Raw genomic sequence first — 17,494 nt, 5'->3', positions numbered from 1 at the left:
ACTACCCTTGGGAATCATAGTGAAATCATTCCATCTATTCACCAGTGTTGATTTGCTTTATTCTGCCTTCTTATTATTCTTTGTTATTTTCTTTGTAATTAGTTGTTGGGTCTCCTACTGTATACTTAGATCATTGAAAGTAAGGACCAAATCTTATTTAGCTCTGAATCTCAGCAACATCAGCAGAAGAGAGGAAGGTAAATAATGGATGGCTGAGTGAAGGAATAAATGAACCTTTTTAAAATCTGTTTATCTGAAACTATAGTAGTTGAGTTGCTTGGGTTTACTTGACTTTTTCATCCTCTTGTCTTAAAAAAATAACTTACAGCCTTAAAAATAGTTTCAAAATCAAGATGTATTGGTGGTTTTTATTGTTTGCTTGTTTTTTGTACTCTAAAGTTGGAAAAATGATGTAGAACTATATACTTAGTTCCAATGCAATGAATGGTTTTAAAGTTCTTACAGTGGGATTTTATTCCCATTATGGTTTATAGTAATATGTGTATACACTAGATAGGACCTCTTAGCTAAATTGGTGTAGGCACCATTTAAAAAGTTATTGATACCAAATGGTGCCTTGTTTTTTTGTTGTTACCGATACCCACATACAAATTAAATTATTTCATAAGAAGACCTTTCTTGGTGGTTTAGAAACTAACCATCTTTGGATGGGGCACAGTATAGATTTGTTCTGCATTAAGTGATACTCTTTAAATAGTGAATTTTACCCTTAAGACATTAGTTCTTTCACTAACTTTCAAAAGTTAATATCTTATTTAGACAGCTATTAATGAATAGAGACTGAAGATATTTAAAATAATGCTCTACTTTTTAACATCTAGGTTGGATGGACAGTGGCCTGATGGCTTATTGGCTTCAGACAATACTCTGCATTTTGTCCATCCACTGACTTTCAATTATTCTGGTGTTTATGTCTGTAAAGTGACAAATTCCCTTGGTCAAAGAAGTGATCAAAAGGTCATCTACATTTCAGGTAAGTTACTATCTACTTGTAAAATGAGTTAAATTATTTCTGTAATGACAGTCATAAGAGTAGCATTGTGATTTTGGTGGTGATTTATACTTGTGAAAATATTCCTAAATGTGAGGTTTTCCAAATAATCTAAAAGATATAGTGGTACCTCGGTTTTTTAACGTAATCCCTTCCGGAAGACCATTCAAGTTCTGAAATGTTTGAAAACAGCCGACAGCTAAGCCTCAGAATCTTGCACTCATCGGAAGCCATGTGACATGTTCGACTTCCAAGGTGTGTTCAAAAACTGAAGCATTTACTTCCGGGTTTGTGGCGTTCGTAAACCGAAATGTTCGTCAACGGAGATGTTCGAAAACTGAGATACTACTGTATAATAAAGTAGCCCTATCTGAAATACATATGTAAAGTGGCATTCCTTTACTTAAAGAAAAATGTCTGCAACAAATTTATATACATTTTAAAACCTATGTATATAGTTAGTTTTACAGTTAAATAGTATTAAATTATTCCTTTTATAGGTAGTATGTGCTTTTCTAGGTTCTTTTGTCTACATCAAGAACAAACACTGGTTTTGTTTTGTTTGTTTTTGTGACTACTCTGATAAAATAGGATATCAACTTTGATGACCTGGCTTGTTAAATAACATTGTCACTCAGTATGCTGATCATATTGGGTTATTGAGAGGTAACGTAGGAATGCTACTAAGAATGTTCTAATGAAATAAAATTTAAGATGTTTTTTATTGTTAGTCTTTAAACCACTAAGAACTTAGATTTTCACATTCCATTTAACTGTGAAATTTTTTGTCAATTTGACAGTATAAATTTGAGTAGTCTCAAAATGTAGTTACTGCCTAAAATACATTGTTTCCTGAGTGTGGCTATAAATACTAAATTATCAATGGAATTTGTATTTATAAAAATCATGTAAAATACTTTGAGCATCTCCTTATTGACTATAAGAATGTAGCAGTCTTCGTGTCTAACAAATGGAAAATTAAAGGCAGAAGGAAGAGAACTTTGAGAAATGCAGGTTTGTATGGTAATTATGTAATAGGTTGTTAAGATTTTTATTTATTTTAGAGGAATTTTAAGCTTGCTTTTATGTTATATTCTGAGTTCTTGTGTGATCACTCAACCTAAGAACAGTCCCCCATATTACTTACCACAATTTGTAGTTGTGTGCTCAGTTTACTTACTATCTATCCTCACATTTAAGCATTTTGTATTTGCTTTATTTACCATTGTAAATGATAGGGACTGGCAACTGATAGGGATTCAACGTTTTTTTGTTGTTGTTTTTTTTGCTTGAATCTCACAAGAAACTTAGAGCTGTGTACATCCCTAACCTGTCGCTTTCTACCAGCAGCAGTGCTTTGGCAGAAATGGGAATGAGATTGAGTATTAGTATTATTAGTCTCCCTTTCTTCCCTTAGAGGTTTCTTACTTTAAAAAAATCATAAAGCCACAGAAAATGCATATTTAAAATGTACTTAACTAAGGACTTCTTACTTTTTGTTTCTGTTGTACAAATTTTGGTATAGGGTATTACTTGTAAATCTTAGGCCCAATGTGTTATAATTATGTAATCATTTAAGTTCTAAGGCTCAATTTATAAGGCAGTCTTATATATAGATTCTGTTGGTGACAGCCTAAATTCTTATCTTTTGGCGTTCTGTACTCCTGACTTGTGTGTCCAATTGCCTGTTAATGATCATTAACCCTATGTAAAAGTATAAATAGGCATTTACAATTTAATGTTCAAAACTGACAATTATTGATAACTCCATTTTTATATTTCCTGAGGGTTTAATCCTTGATACTTATCCTTGATTTCAATTTTTTTTCTCACACCTCACCCAATTCATCAACAAATCGATGTCAGCTCTCCCATTATATTATACACAGAACCTTACCAATTCTCTACTTCTAATATTCTGGTCCAAGCCATCAGCAACTCTTAACTTCACTATTCTGTTTCCCATTTTACCCACAATGAAAACGAGGTCTTTACAATGACAAAGACTCTGTACGTGTTCTGGTCCTAGATTCTCTCTCTGACCTCATCTCTCACTACATCCCTTGCTCACTTGGTTTCAGTCACCCTGGCCTCCTTGCCTTTCGTTGAAAACGGCAGGCACATTTCTACCTCAGAGTCTTTGCACTTGCTGTTTGCATTGCCTTGACTGCTCTTCAGGTATTTTCATAACTTTTTTTCTCACTTCTTTTAGGTCTTTACTCAAATAACACCTTCACGACTGTATTTAAAATTGAAACCGCTCCCTTCTCACCTCTTCACTGCATTCTGTCTTCTCTCCCTTATTTTTCTTTACTTACTGCCATGTGACATCATACATATTTTATTATTAGGTTGGTGCAAAAGTAAAAGGTTAAAAATAATTGCAAAAACCACAATTACTTTTGCACCAACCTAATATATGTGCTTGTCTCTTTTTATCCAAGCTAGAACATAAATCCTAAGAGGGCACGATTTTTGTCTGCTTTAATCACTACTATATTCCCATCATCTGCAATAATGTTTAGTATATACTAAGTGTTCAATAAACTTTCGTTGCCTGAATGAATAAATTTGAGAAGAAAACAATCAGGAAAGAATTAAAAATCCAAAATCTTCTTTTATGTAACTCTGTTTTCTTCGACAAGGTAACTAATGTAACACTGGTGACAAACTTTACACAATTTTTGATTATCCTCTACTAGGTCTTATAAGAAGGGAAGTCATTTTGAGTAAATTTGAAAAAATCACAGTTTATTACCACTAAGGACTTTATAAAAAGATAGCATTATATGAGATGGTTTTCTTAAGGTAATCATCAAGAATTAGACTCTGCTTTTCTATCTAGAGTCTTTAATACAGTATACTATGCTGAGTTTAGTTAACTCCGCTAAGAACTTCTTGTAGTATATCGAGTATCCTAGATAAAATACTGCCTTTCCAAAATGACTAGTAAATCCTAGTAGTCTTTTATCAGAATAGAAGTTCATAATGCATACAGTAAATGATCAGTTTATCTTTTTCATTGAGTTCTATGTATTCTTTTTCCTCTAGGAAAAAATTTATTTACCTCAGTATTAAAATTGATGTTTAAAAGTTTCAGAAATGATTTTGAAAAGTATTTGTAAAAGGAATGTATCTTATGACCAGAGACTAAAGGTTCTCCTCAGAACAGAGCAGAGTTTGCAAATCTCAGAGAAATTGCTCATAATTTTATTATACATTTTCTCACATTGGGAAGCATAAGATTTTGGACAAGAGGTGATTGATTCAAGATTGCAGTATTCAACTTCAATTATTACTAATGGGAGTGCAGTGACTCTGTCCAATATTAACTGACTGCTGGAAATTGTATTTTTCTAGTAGTTTTGTTCTGTGGTTTTTGTTGTTTTTTTTCCTGATACCTCTTCTCTTTTAGAATAGGGAAGTGAATTTTTATGTATCATGTAAGTTCCCCATGCCTAAAACTCAAAGTATATTCCTATGCAAATCTTGAATTCAAATACTGATTTTAGGATCCAGACATATTATCAGACTTAAGAATCCACACATTCTTAGCAAGCCTTGAATTTTAAAATTCATAGATTTTGTTTATTTAAACAATTCATATAAAGTCTAAAAGAAAAATAAATCAATTTTTAACATAGTAATTATGCTAAAATATATTTTAAAGCTACAGAGACCTTACTGGATTGTTTTCCTATTTGACAAAAGTCATTAATTTGAAAAAGAAGCTTAAGAAGTTCTTTATTTAAATGTGGTGAACTCAGAGTCTACTAGTTCATTACATTTGTTTTATACTCCTATGTTCAGCAAAGAATATAAAAAAATATTGTCTGATGGAAAAAATAAGGAATGCTGTTAGGAAAGATTTTAAATCACAATAAATAGGTAGCTATTGGTGATTACAAAATACTAGTTCTCTGTCTCCTTACACAAATTGTGATTCTCACTGTAATTATCTTGGAGGAGGGCAAGAATTAGAAAACATTAATAAATGTCTTATATGTGTTATCATATATCCATTGTTTAAAATGTAAAAAAATAAAGTATTAATAGTAGTCCCTCTTCCGTGGAATCATAGTAATGGTGAGGCTATGCTATTTTTAACACTGGTTGATGAGGGGATGGTAAGTTAAAAAGTTTCTAGCACCACTGACAAATAATAGATTTTTAAAAAGGGTTTTTTTAGTACTCTCTGTTTTCAGTTAGATAGTTTCTGAGGGCTGTATTTTGTTAGTTAGATATCCATCTATGTTCACATAAAGAACATTGCAAGTAGAAATAGGAAATGTCAGTTATTGTTTTCATTTTTTTTGACATTTAACAAAAATGTTCAGTTATATATCATATCTTATAGATGGTGAAAGCACTGTTCTGAGAAAGATAGCATTTCATTAAGAGCTATCAAAACCTTTATGTGCACAAAAATGTGTGGATTATAAATAATTACTTAAGTGATTTGTACTTTTGTTTAAACATGCTGATGCAAGTTTATTGTAATACTTTGGGAATCATTGTAAAGATGACATTTAATATTTAAAACTTGACTTTTCTATTAGTCTTTCCCCTTCAGAAAATACATGCGTTATCTTACAACTGATTAATTTTTATTTCTTTAATATCTTGGTTCTGAGAAGTTGGATTATATGAGGCTTTACTACATTAGTACTAGAAATGATCCTACAATTCCACAATTGTTTTCTTTTAAGATTAAATTTGTTCAGCTAGTGAATATGTTCTTACAAATTACAACTCTTTCTTGATTCATTTACTTACATATAATATGATAACTAACATTCACTTCAAGGTACTTGACAGGATTGCCTCTTATATTGGTTTAAACTCATTTAGGAAATTAGTTATACTGTACTTATTAAATTTTATACTATACTTGCTAAATTTTTACCACATTCTATATATATGGCATTCCGTGATGAAACCTGTCTCAGTAAGTATTTTTCTTTAGCTTGTAATTTTAGAGTAACTTACCCCATGTAGATTTAGTATTTTTCTAACAATCATTTTTTAAAAGCTCTATCAATACTGCTCATTTAAAAATTAATTATAGGAGATTACCATTTGGGTCATTTGTTTTTATCAGTGAAGAAATTCAAAATTTTTTACCTCATCATTTCTTCAAACTCTAGAGTTTTGTGTAACATGACCTACAAATACCACTTAATTGATAATTAACCAGTCTTTAATTTTTACTGTTTATGTTTAGTTGCTTTTTAATATTAATGGCTATTTACTCTGTAATCTAATGGCAATACACAGGATCATTTGCATCTAATATTTAAGTATTATTAGAATGTTCTCTCTAAAATATTAGCTACTTTTTTTGAGACTCCATCCTAAAGAAATGTGACATTAAATTTTGCAGATATGGTTGAAATCCTTCAATTTCCTAAATGTTCAAATATCTTACCCATGGGGTATAGACATGATTATGACATTTTTATAACATTTTATAGTTTATAACATGTTTTCATTTTGTTTTTTAGTCTCATTTGATAATTACCCATTTGGCGAACACAGTTGCAGCATGCTTTTTTATTTTTTAAATTACTAAATGATGTTATGTATCACATAGATCCTTTTTAAAAATTGAAGAGTTCTCTTTATTTAAGGAAAATATTTTTGAGAGAATTATTACAACAACAGCTTATACTGTGGCCACTTAACAAGATTCTATAGTTTTTCATTCTTTTACAGATAAGTTCAGATCTTACAAAAATAAACTGTATTAGGTAAAAATGGATATTAAGGAAACATTTTAATTTTTCATTTTATTTCTTTGTGTTACTGGCACATTTGCATTATTTGATATTATTTAATTTTTTGGCATGATGATTCTTAAGCCAGCTATATGTAGGACACTTAAGTAATACTCTTCATCGAAAAAAGACACACACACAATGAAACGTATTTCTTTGAGTACAGTATCATGCCTAATAATTTAGGATTTATACCATAGATAATTTTTCATTCCTTTTACTTCATTGGTAGCTGACTAAGTGTCAGTTTTGTTATTTTTGAAAAATATATAAGTACCAATGCATTCTAATCTTAAATCAAATTAAGAATGAAAAACTATTGTTACTATGAATATATATTCATTAACTGTGCTGTCTTTTCAACTTGCTGCTGAATCAGCCTGCATTGACATTCTTTGCCTTTCTGTGTCTTGTCTATCTTTACTGTTTCCATTAGATCCTCCTACTACTACCACCCTTCAGCCTACAGTTCAATGGCATCCCTCAACTGCCGACATCGAGGATCTAGCAACAGAACCAAAAAAATTGCCCTTCCCATTGTCAACTTTGGCAACAATTAAGGATGACACAATTGGCACGATCATTGCTAGTGTAGTGGGTGGGGCTCTCTTCGTAATACTTGTAAGTGTTTTGGCTGGAATATTCTGCTATAGGAGAAGACGGACGTTTCGTGGAGACTACTTTGCCAAGAACTACATTCCACCATCAGATATGCAAAAAGAATCACAAATAGATGTTCTTCAACAGGATGAGCTTGATTCTTACCCAGACAGTGTAAAAAAAGAAAACAAAAATCCAGTGAACAATCTAATACGGAAAGACTACTTAGAAGAGCCTGAAAAAACTCAGTGGAACAATGTAGAAAATCTCAATAGGTTTGAAAGACCAATGGATTATTACGAAGATCTAAAAATGGGAATGAAGTTCGTCAGTGATGAACATTATGACGAAAATGAAGATGACTTAGTTTCTCATGTAGATGGTTCAGTAATTTCCAGGAGGGAGTGGTATGTTTAGCAACCACTAAATGTGACTTAACTATGTACAATGTTTCATTCATACTAGTTGTTCATTTTTCAGATTGTTCATACTTTTTCTTGAGGAAGAATAAGCTTTTTCAACTTGATTTTCAAGCTTACTTTTTATATTCTAATTTGACAAATGAAAATGTAAAATCTGAGTTCAATGTATCTGAGCTGCTTTACAATTTTTTTTCAATGCTGTACTACTGTCTCAAGATTTAAATTTTAATGCAGAGTACTTTATTGGTCTAAGGCACACAGGTAAGAGGAAATGTCAACACTAAATGTATGACTTTTTGGTACAAAAATTAAAAAAAAAGGAAACTACCTTGGCATTGTGTATTAAATGTTTACCTAAGATTATAATCTCAAATATAATGTTTATAAACATATACCTCTCAAAATTTATCACCACTAAATGATACTACATCAAAATCGACTATTAAACTAATTCAAGAAAGGTTTATATATATTTTAGTATACAAAAAAAATTCAACCTGATAAAACACTTTTTCAAACATTATCTTCTAAGTTTCTATACAAATGGAATCTTTACCTCTGCATTTTAATGAGCCTTGCCATAATTACTGTAGAGTGGCTTTTCAAAGGTATTTTGTTGCACTAAAACTGTGGTAGTAAACTCAGTGAACATAATGTGTGGAAGAGCATAATTAACTGCTCAATATTTTTGTCCAAAATACATACAAGAGTAATAAAAACATGCCTTTTAAACATCATAATTATTATAACGTTTTTCATCTCCAGAGGACAGCTCTTATGTAGTCATATGAAATGGATTTTGGTACAGTAAGTGGTAGTTTTGTTTTAATGCTTTATGTCCTAAATATAAGACTAATAATGAAAAGATGGTACACAGTTAAATATAGTGCAGAGAGGGTATTTCAGTATATGGATAAACATGGGTAACGTAGCATTAAAATGCCAGTTTTAGAAATGAGACGTTTCAGCCAAGAATCTATATAAAAAATATTCTAGAACTTCTTTTAGTCACTTAATATTGATGTTGTTCAAACGGATAAATATACAGAAGTAAAATTTAAAATAAACTTGGAAATTTGAGATTTAATGAGAAAAATCTGAATGACAGAACCAATTACACTTGCTGATGGATATTGGCATACCATCCCTTTTTCCCTCCTAACTGTATGTATGTTTCAAGATTTTTGTTTTTCCAATTAAAACTGGAAACTTCTTGAGGTTTTTTTGTTTCATTTTTGTTATATAATTCATTACGTATATTCTTTCCAGAAATCATGTGTTGTTTGGGAAAAAAAATGTTATCTAAATCTTGAAATGTAGATTTTCTTTGTGAGGTAATTAAATTGCTTTTACAGTGGAGTCCTATTAAGTTGTAATAATGACAACTATTTTGAAGCCCAAAGAATATGTTTTTTCAGTTGATGATTGATTTGAAAAAAGGACTGTGTAGAATTGCCTTAGGTCTTTTGCCAGGGAATTGAAATGGAAGTTAGTAGGAGAATCATAAATTAAATAAATTATTTTGTTAACAAAAACGCAAAATAGGTACTTTTTTTTTTTTTACCCTCCCAATTACCCCTTCCTGATCCTTGTAAAATCTAAAAATAATGTTTTATAATGCAAAGTTCTAACATGTTCATACAGTTTTGCATGTAGGGAAGGCTTTATTCTAAATGACTATAACATAGTTTCCTTTATTATAACTAGCAGTATTTTCTGGAAATTAGAAACCTATTTTATTTCTCTTTCCAAACACTCAATATAGACTATAATAGCAGTTAAGAATACAGTTAAGTTCACTGATATCTTGTTAAAAAATATCTGGTTTTAAATATAATTAACCATTGATATACAAACTCTTTGGTCCAATCATTGGAAGCAAAACTTCTTGATAATACTCTGTGATTGAAGTGACTTTTTAAAAAAATTATTATTATCAGTAATGATATGGCCACAACAAAGATGGCCACCATGGAAGATGTGAATTTGTGGCTTTTTTTGAACAATACTTCATCTTTTAGAATAATAATTTGCAGTGCTATATGAATCAGCAATCACATTTACAATACTGTATAAATCTCAGCTTGAGTATAATCTGAAGGAAATTAAAATTTATTTCAAGAACTGTTTTAAAAATCTAGTGATTATGAATTTCCTTTTGTATTGTGGCCATTGTGCAGTTAGGGTTTTTTGTTTTGTTTTTGGCTGGAGAGGGTGACATGGAAGGCTGCAAGTGAGTATTTGATATATTGTCTACCCTTAATCTAAACTATTTGGCAAACTAAAAGATTTCAAAATTTTAAGAATGTGATACTAATGCTTAAGACTTTCTGAAGCATTGCACTGTTGTTTATTTGAGCTTTATGTATGTTTACTGTACATAGAGTCTTGTTTGTAAGCATGAATAGTATAAAATAAACATTTTTGCTAAGTTAATTTTTGAATATCAGATGTACACAGCATATATATGTGTGTGTATATATACATATATATATGAAAATCCTACTCAGAAAAGATGAAAATAATTTTTGCCATGTTTATATTTATTTCTTTCATATCCTTTGAATTGTCTTTTCATTTTTGTATTCACTTTAGGTTTTTCTTTCACACGGGTTAAAATATTTCAATAATATAATGGAGGTGACTGCAACTCTTATTTTTTCCTGTCACTTTTATTAAAATACATTAAAACTTTAATAGGCTAGGGGTTAACTTTAAGCGTGATGTTTGAGAAGTACTTTATAGTTGAAAGATTTAATATTTTACCATGTGCCTAAAAGGTTTCTATTTGATAATTCTAACATTAAAGAAACCATTAAGGTTTCCCAGTAGTAAGTTCTACTTACTCTAAATTGCTTCTGATAGCCATATATAGGAAATTTTTATAAAGATAAGCCTGGCTAAATGTTTAGCATAATGGGCAATAGGAAGTACAATCTGTAAGTGCAAAAATCGAGAGGAATGTAGCAATTTTATATGTGAAAACATCTGATCTGAATTTTATTTTTGCTTTTGGTAAATCATGCTAAAACAAAATATATGAACAAGAAGTTGTTCTCACAATGTAAATGTAATCAGTGTAATCAATGCAAAATATAAGAAATTGGAAGTAATCAATGTAAAATATAAGAAAGGAAGTACCCATATTGAATTTTTATTTCGAATGGAGTGATTTATATATTGTTTTTCCTGTTGACTTGTTAATTAGAAATGTATCATCCATAAAACGCTGCTTTCTCAAATTTTAAGTATATTGGGTTTGGATTGAATTTTAATTTGTACTGATTTTTTTTTTTTTTTTTGTCAACTTACTTATTAGCTAGTATTCCCAATGTCATACAGATATTTAAATGAAAGTTTTTGTTTGTTTGTTTGTTTTTAAATTCTTTAGAGACATATTTCTATAAGAAGCCTATGGCTCTGTATTCCCTTCTTTATCCTCATGATACTTGGCGGGGCCGGGGGGTGGGGCCTGGAGAGGGAGAGACATAATTAGTTTCCCTTTAATGATGTTTTGTGGGATTTAAAAACCTGTTTTATTCCTTTACCCAAATAAGACTATCAGGTTAAGGATACAGTTAAAGTTTGAGGGAGCATCTAAGTTGGTATGTTAGCTATTATAAACTTTGCTTTTAATTAACCATTTAGTTTCTATCACACACACACACACACACACACATTTCTCTAGAATCATGAATTATCTTGTCTCTCTAGCCCTAGTAGTTTTCTTTGTGAGGTAATTAAATTGCTTTTACAGTGGAGTCCTATAAAGTTGTAATGATGACAACTATTTTGAAGCTTTGAATATGTTGAAGCAATTATTTTTTGCTTTGACTTTGACATAAGTCAGATTTTATGGATTGACTTTTAGTTTGGAATTAACACATTTCATAAGATGTTTTTTAAGTTGGCATTTAGTGTTTTTTGCTTACTGCTTGTGAGCTACTTTGATTTGAAATGCCATTGTTTCTAACTGTAATAACCTTCTTCCTGTTTTCTCTCTCTCACGTTTAAAATTATAATACATTTTTTCTAAACTTTAAATTATTTTAGAGCAAGCAGCAGTTTTTTTGTTTGTTTTTGTTTTAATATACGTTTTGACTGGATTAAGTTTAATTCATGCGTGAAAGAATCTTTGGAATCGTGAATACAATACACAACTTTTCTGTTTTTTAAAATGTTTTATATTCCAGTAAGCTATACTTTTTTATTGAGTAGTGATAAATTTCAATCAAGAACTTGAAACCAAATATTGTTTACAAAAGCTTTTGCTATATATACCCTTAGGAGTAATTTTTTTTTTCTTGAATCTGGGTAATAGTTATTTATCATGTTCATTTCAATTCAGACAGATAAAACTTGATTTAATTTTGGCATATCTTATTTCACTTGCCTTTTAAAAGTTAATAGCTGCTGTTCTGGCTGGACGCTATGGATGAAACAGTTAAAGTGACTTTCATATTATAGAATAAATATAAATAATCCTCAAAACTTGAGAATAATTCAAGGCCTCATTTGCTGACATGCATAATATTTCTATATATACATAATACCTAATTTCACAGTCTCAGTTATGGGAAATATCTTAGGGAAAACCTAGTTTTGAAAGTGGGATGGTTTGATATAAAAGCCAGAGGTAGTTAGACCTAGAGGCCTTAGCCTTTTTGAAAAATATTTTATTATGGCAAATTACACAAAGTAGGATAGAATAATGAAATGAACCTCCATGTACCTGCTTCAATTATTATCAATTCATGGTCAGTCTTGTTTTATTTAAACTCTTACCCACATAATCCTTCCTGCCATAGTTCATCTGTAAGGTATATCAGTATATAACTCTAAAAGATAAGGAACAGTTCGAAACTAAGTAACCACAGATAATTATTATACGGAAAAATTCCTTAATATCAAGTATCTAGTGAGTGTTCAAATTTTGAATCACCTATTTTTGCAGTTTTAGTTAGTATGTGCATGTGACCCATACATTGTGATTGGTTGCAGTGTCTTTTAATCTATGTGTTCTCCACATGCCAGCCTCCCTACTACCATTTTTCCCTTGTAATTTATTTGTTGAAGAAATTACTTCATTTGTCCTATGGTTTCCTAGTTTGGATTGTGCCAGTTGCACCTCTATACTTTCTGTATAATTGACTGAAATCTAGAGCCTTGATAAGATCAAGATTTAATTTGAGGGCAAGATTACTTCTTAAATGGTGGTATGTTCTTCCATCAGAAGGCACATAATGCCTGCTTTCCTTTTGCAATTAGCAGCCACTTGATGCTCAAAGCCTAGATCTACTAACAGGAAATTACTTAATGTCTAGATCTGTTAGCTGTTCTTTTACCATACCATGTGCTTTGCTGTCTGAATAATGTTCATGCTGTTCCCTCTAGCTGGAAATTCCCTTTTCTCCCCTTTCCACACTGAGAAACCAGTACATATTCAAGGTCCAGTTCAAATGATAGCTTTATGAAACTTTCCCCTGTAGGATTAATAACTGCTGGCTATATTTTTTTTATATCATCTTGTATCTACCATAACTTTACATTTTTGTTTTTACCTATCTTCTCTACATCAGTGGTAAAAACTTATGTACCTATCAGCTAAAAATTAATATGCACTCCTAATATGTATAAGTTTATAAGTTATATATGTGCTGTTATAGAAACTTGCTCTATGCATTATAAAATATTCAATAGGAAATTTTAACATCTGATGAAATATTTTTAAAATACTGATTTTTTTTCACTAAAGCAATAATATTTGGGGAAACAATGTATGCTTCATTTTAAAGGTTAACTTTTCTTCTTACTAAAACATTTTAATAAAATGTGGTAAAAAATAATGTAAAAAAAACGCATGATTCAATGTGCTTCATTTGCTTTTGTAAAATCTTGGTTTCATACTTTTTGATTCAGTGATTCAAAGGTGTGATTCCAGGTCCATTATATTTTGATACTTGTTTTTTAGGTATGATAGCTAACATGCTACCTCTGAAAAAAACAAGTAGATTAGAATGGAAGAAGTATTATATATTGCTGGGGACCACAACAATTTGCCTTCCAACTACTGGGTTTAGAGTTTGTCTTCTTGTTTGAGATGTTTGGTTTTTCAGTGTCTTGCTAATCACAGTAACCTTACCGCTCACCTTAGCTACTACCATGTTTCCCTGAAAATAAGACCTAGCCAGACAATCAGCTCTAATGCGTCTTTTGGGCAAAAATTAATGTAAGATCCGGTCTTATTTTACTACAAGACCCGGTCTTACATAATATGATAATATAATATCGTATAATATAATATATAATACCGGGTCTTGTATTAATTTTTGCTCCAAAAGACGCATTAGAGCTCATTTTCCGGCTAGGTCTTATTTTCTGGGAAACACAGCATTTCAGCACAGTATGGGTTTAGTGTGAGATTTATTATTAGGAGTGAATGTAAATTTCTGTTTTAGTTGGTGTCCTAATGTATTTGATTTTTTTTTTTTTTGTCACATCTGATTAGATTGCAATGGTTTTACGACATAATGTAATTGATAAAGTTTGTGTGTTAAGAATAACATATTTGTGTTGATGGTTTTTGGGTTTTGTTATTTGTGCCTATGTTATTGGTGTTACCTTCATTCTGCCAATTCTTTGCAGGAATAACTTTTACTAGGAAGAAATGGTTACTGGTATATAACATGGTTGAACACTGATACCCTCACTTGGTCCATGTGTCAGATGTTCACCTGTCACACAGGGCACCCGTGTCTTTCCTCCTTTACATTTTTGACTGTTAGTTAACTCTAAACAAGTTATTACTTCATTTAGCTGAGCTCTCATACATCGTAATTTGTCACACAATGCTGACTGTGCTAAGAGGGAACAACCAAGAGAAAATGGAACTGTGTAATTGATTTCATTCTGGAACTATCCCACTAGACACTTCACATAGAATACTATGGATACCCTGTGTGACACATGGACCACATGGGGCTTACCATTGCCTATCCATGTGTTAGATACTATGTAGTACAGATTTATTTTTATTAAATGCCCTCTCCCCCCACCTTTTTTCAGATAAGTGATAATCTCTTTCTGTATTTCATTGGAAAATATATTTATCGATTCTGTGATTCCACTTTGGGGACTTTGTTATATTGTGAGGACAGAAACTATGTAAAACTCATCCTTCGTTTTTAGCACTTAGCATAAGGCCTGGCATGTGTTAGGTTGCTATACGATATTTATTGGATGAGAGGCTGAGGAAACCAACCTAATTCAAATAGAGGACTTCTGTTAAAAAGTAGTGATAAATATTTGGGTGGATATAAATAAAGACTTAGATGTCATATTAAAAAGTATTAAAAGAGGCCTGTTGAAAAATAAATGAGATTAGGTGGAAAAATTGGCAACACAGTGCTACGTATTATGGGAACAAAGAAAAGGTGGAAAGGTAAGTTTGTAGGGTGTCACAGTAGCCTGTGAATCAGGATGGCCTCATTGAAGTTTTGGTGAAGGGAATCAAGAGGTGAAAAAAGGAACAAAACTTAACATTTCATTTAATTGTTAGGACTTGGTATCTGAATGTAAGTGTGAAAAGGTCCTATAGATTTCAATACTCACCCATTTTAAATGGTTTTTAGCAAATTACTGTAAACAATGTATAGAATATTTAATTTTTAAAAATGTTTCAGATGTGAAATAGGTGAGCACATGTTTGAATAGCTTTCACATATTCCTTATTATCAGAGTAATAAACACAAACTTTAATTCAGTTTAGTATCTATAACATGTTTTCTTCTAAAAGTAATGAAAATTATTTCTTATATCTATTACATTTAATTTTTTTTCGGTATGATTTGTAACTGATTTTTGAACATTTTCCTCATAAGACATATGTATCATATCTTTAATTATGGGCAGTATACTTTTGTTGTATTGAGGAATGCTATTTCTGTGTTTTTAGAGGTGAGTTTCCAATGCATGTGGGTAAACATAGCTGCTGTAATAACAGGAAGCTATTGTTTTGAGAGATACATGCACCAGTCCTTTAATACTAAATATTTCAACACTTTGGTCTTTTTGTTTTCTGCTGCTTCTAAGCATATAATTAGATTTAGTAGATTATCTCCTTAGATGATGGTAATGTTACTTCACGTCATTCATTCAGTAAACTAGCTTAATGTTTAAAAATGCCACATTTTTATGTATTTTCTTACTTAATTTTTTTCTTAATGTAGTGATTCAGCTAGAATAGAGAGTATATAAATTATGTGGGCAGGGATGTGGGGGAGGCAGTGTTGGGGCTAAATTTTCAATTTTCACCAAAATTCTTTGACTTGAATGTAAAAAGTTTCAGCTTGTCTTTTGCATTTCATACTAGTGTTCATCACCTGTTTATATCCTTAAATATATTCTTCTTGTTTCTCAATTAGTAGAAGAATCAAAACAGGAAACAGGAAATATAGCTCATATATTTAACATAATTTACCTACATACATAGAGTAGATTATCCAGTTGGTAAATAGGTTTTCTTCCAGTACTTTCTAGCCTGTTCTGATACTAAGAAAACTAGTGCTAAAAAGAGGATAAATATGAATAAAAAGTGAATAGAACCATATGAAATAAATATGCCCAAATGAAGATAGCAGGAAATGTCATAGTATATATACAGTCAACTCAGTTAAAGAATCCAAGAACTAGAAATCATATGACTAATGGGACAGAATTTGGTAAATAGATCATAATTTAGATGTTTAGAAAGTTATATCTTTTAGACTTGAGAGTTACTTCAGGATATTAAAAATTGTGTATGTTCAGAGTTGAGAATTACTTTAGGATAGTAAAAGTCTCTGATTATGTTGTATGACTTAAAAACACCACCAAATTTAATACTGCTAAGATTAGATAAAAGGTTTTCTTGGAGGACTTGTGAGGTTTGATGAATATAATCTGTACATTGAGAATCTCAATTTGGACTAATTGTACTAAAAGAATAACCTGACTTTGAAAAATAATTTCAGAAGTATTACTATAAATATAGTATTAACTTTGCTGTTGTCATCAAAACAAGAACATTCAAAATTTAAATTCTGTACACTTGGACAAAAATCACAGCACTGCTTTATCCCTTGGCAAAAGAAAAATTTTCATTAAAGGGAAACCTTTAGAATAACTAGTGTGGGATAGGCAGCATACTTGACACATTGAGTTTTTTTATTTGTGCTAATAACGAGGTATGTGACGTTAGCCAAATAAGCCTGGCCACGTAACCGGAATAGTTTTCAGTTGTCCTATTGTTAAAGACTGAATACAAAGCTATAATTTCTATAATTTCAAGGTGGGGAAAGTAACCAGTGTAGAATAGAAGATTACCCCTAAGTCATCCCAAATCTCTCACAGTGACAAGGGCAGAGTAAAATTTGACGGTTTAGGTTTCAAATATTTTTCTCATCTAGCATATATTCAAGTGGAGATAGTAGGGTGTATGTAGAGCAATGAGCAACAATAGAAAGATAAACCAGACGTATTAGCAAATGAGTGTAACAACCTGAATTACTGGGCTGGTTTTATTGTTTAAAGTAATTGTATTTTACTATTTTTAGATTCTACTCAGTGTTTGAAAGGTTATTGACATGGATTACTTGGTACTCATTGGTGTAAGATTTTTAGTCTAGAGTGAGGCTAATAATGAA

General features: G+C 30.9%; 1 protein-coding gene across 4 annotated transcripts in view; it reads left to right on the top strand.

Moving 5' to 3' along the window:
* Nucleotides 1-17,494, top strand: part of NECTIN3 (nectin cell adhesion molecule 3) — a 129,087-nt gene that overhangs the window by 50,058 nt on the left and 61,535 nt on the right. For 2 of the 4 annotated variants that reach the window (XM_074332175.2, XM_074332190.2), the window contains exons 5-6: nt 843-994; nt 7,226-9,028. In XM_074332175.2, the coding sequence (XP_074188276.2) occupies nt 843-994; nt 7,226-7,806 (733 nt within the window). In that variant the 3' untranslated portion in view covers nt 7,807-9,028. Of the gene's footprint in view, nt 1-842; nt 995-7,225; nt 9,029-17,494 lie in introns of those variants that run through there. The other 2 variants (XM_088794427.1, XM_019711639.3) reach the window with 1 other exon arrangement.

Source organism: Rhinolophus sinicus, chromosome 17, assembly GCF_057876585.1.
Source record: "Rhinolophus sinicus isolate RSI-liver-muscle chromosome 17, RSI-T2T, whole genome shotgun sequence".
Classification (NCBI taxonomy): Eukaryota; Metazoa; Chordata; class Mammalia; order Chiroptera; family Rhinolophidae; genus Rhinolophus; species Rhinolophus sinicus.
This window is presented reverse-complemented; position numbering and strand designations above follow the sequence as displayed.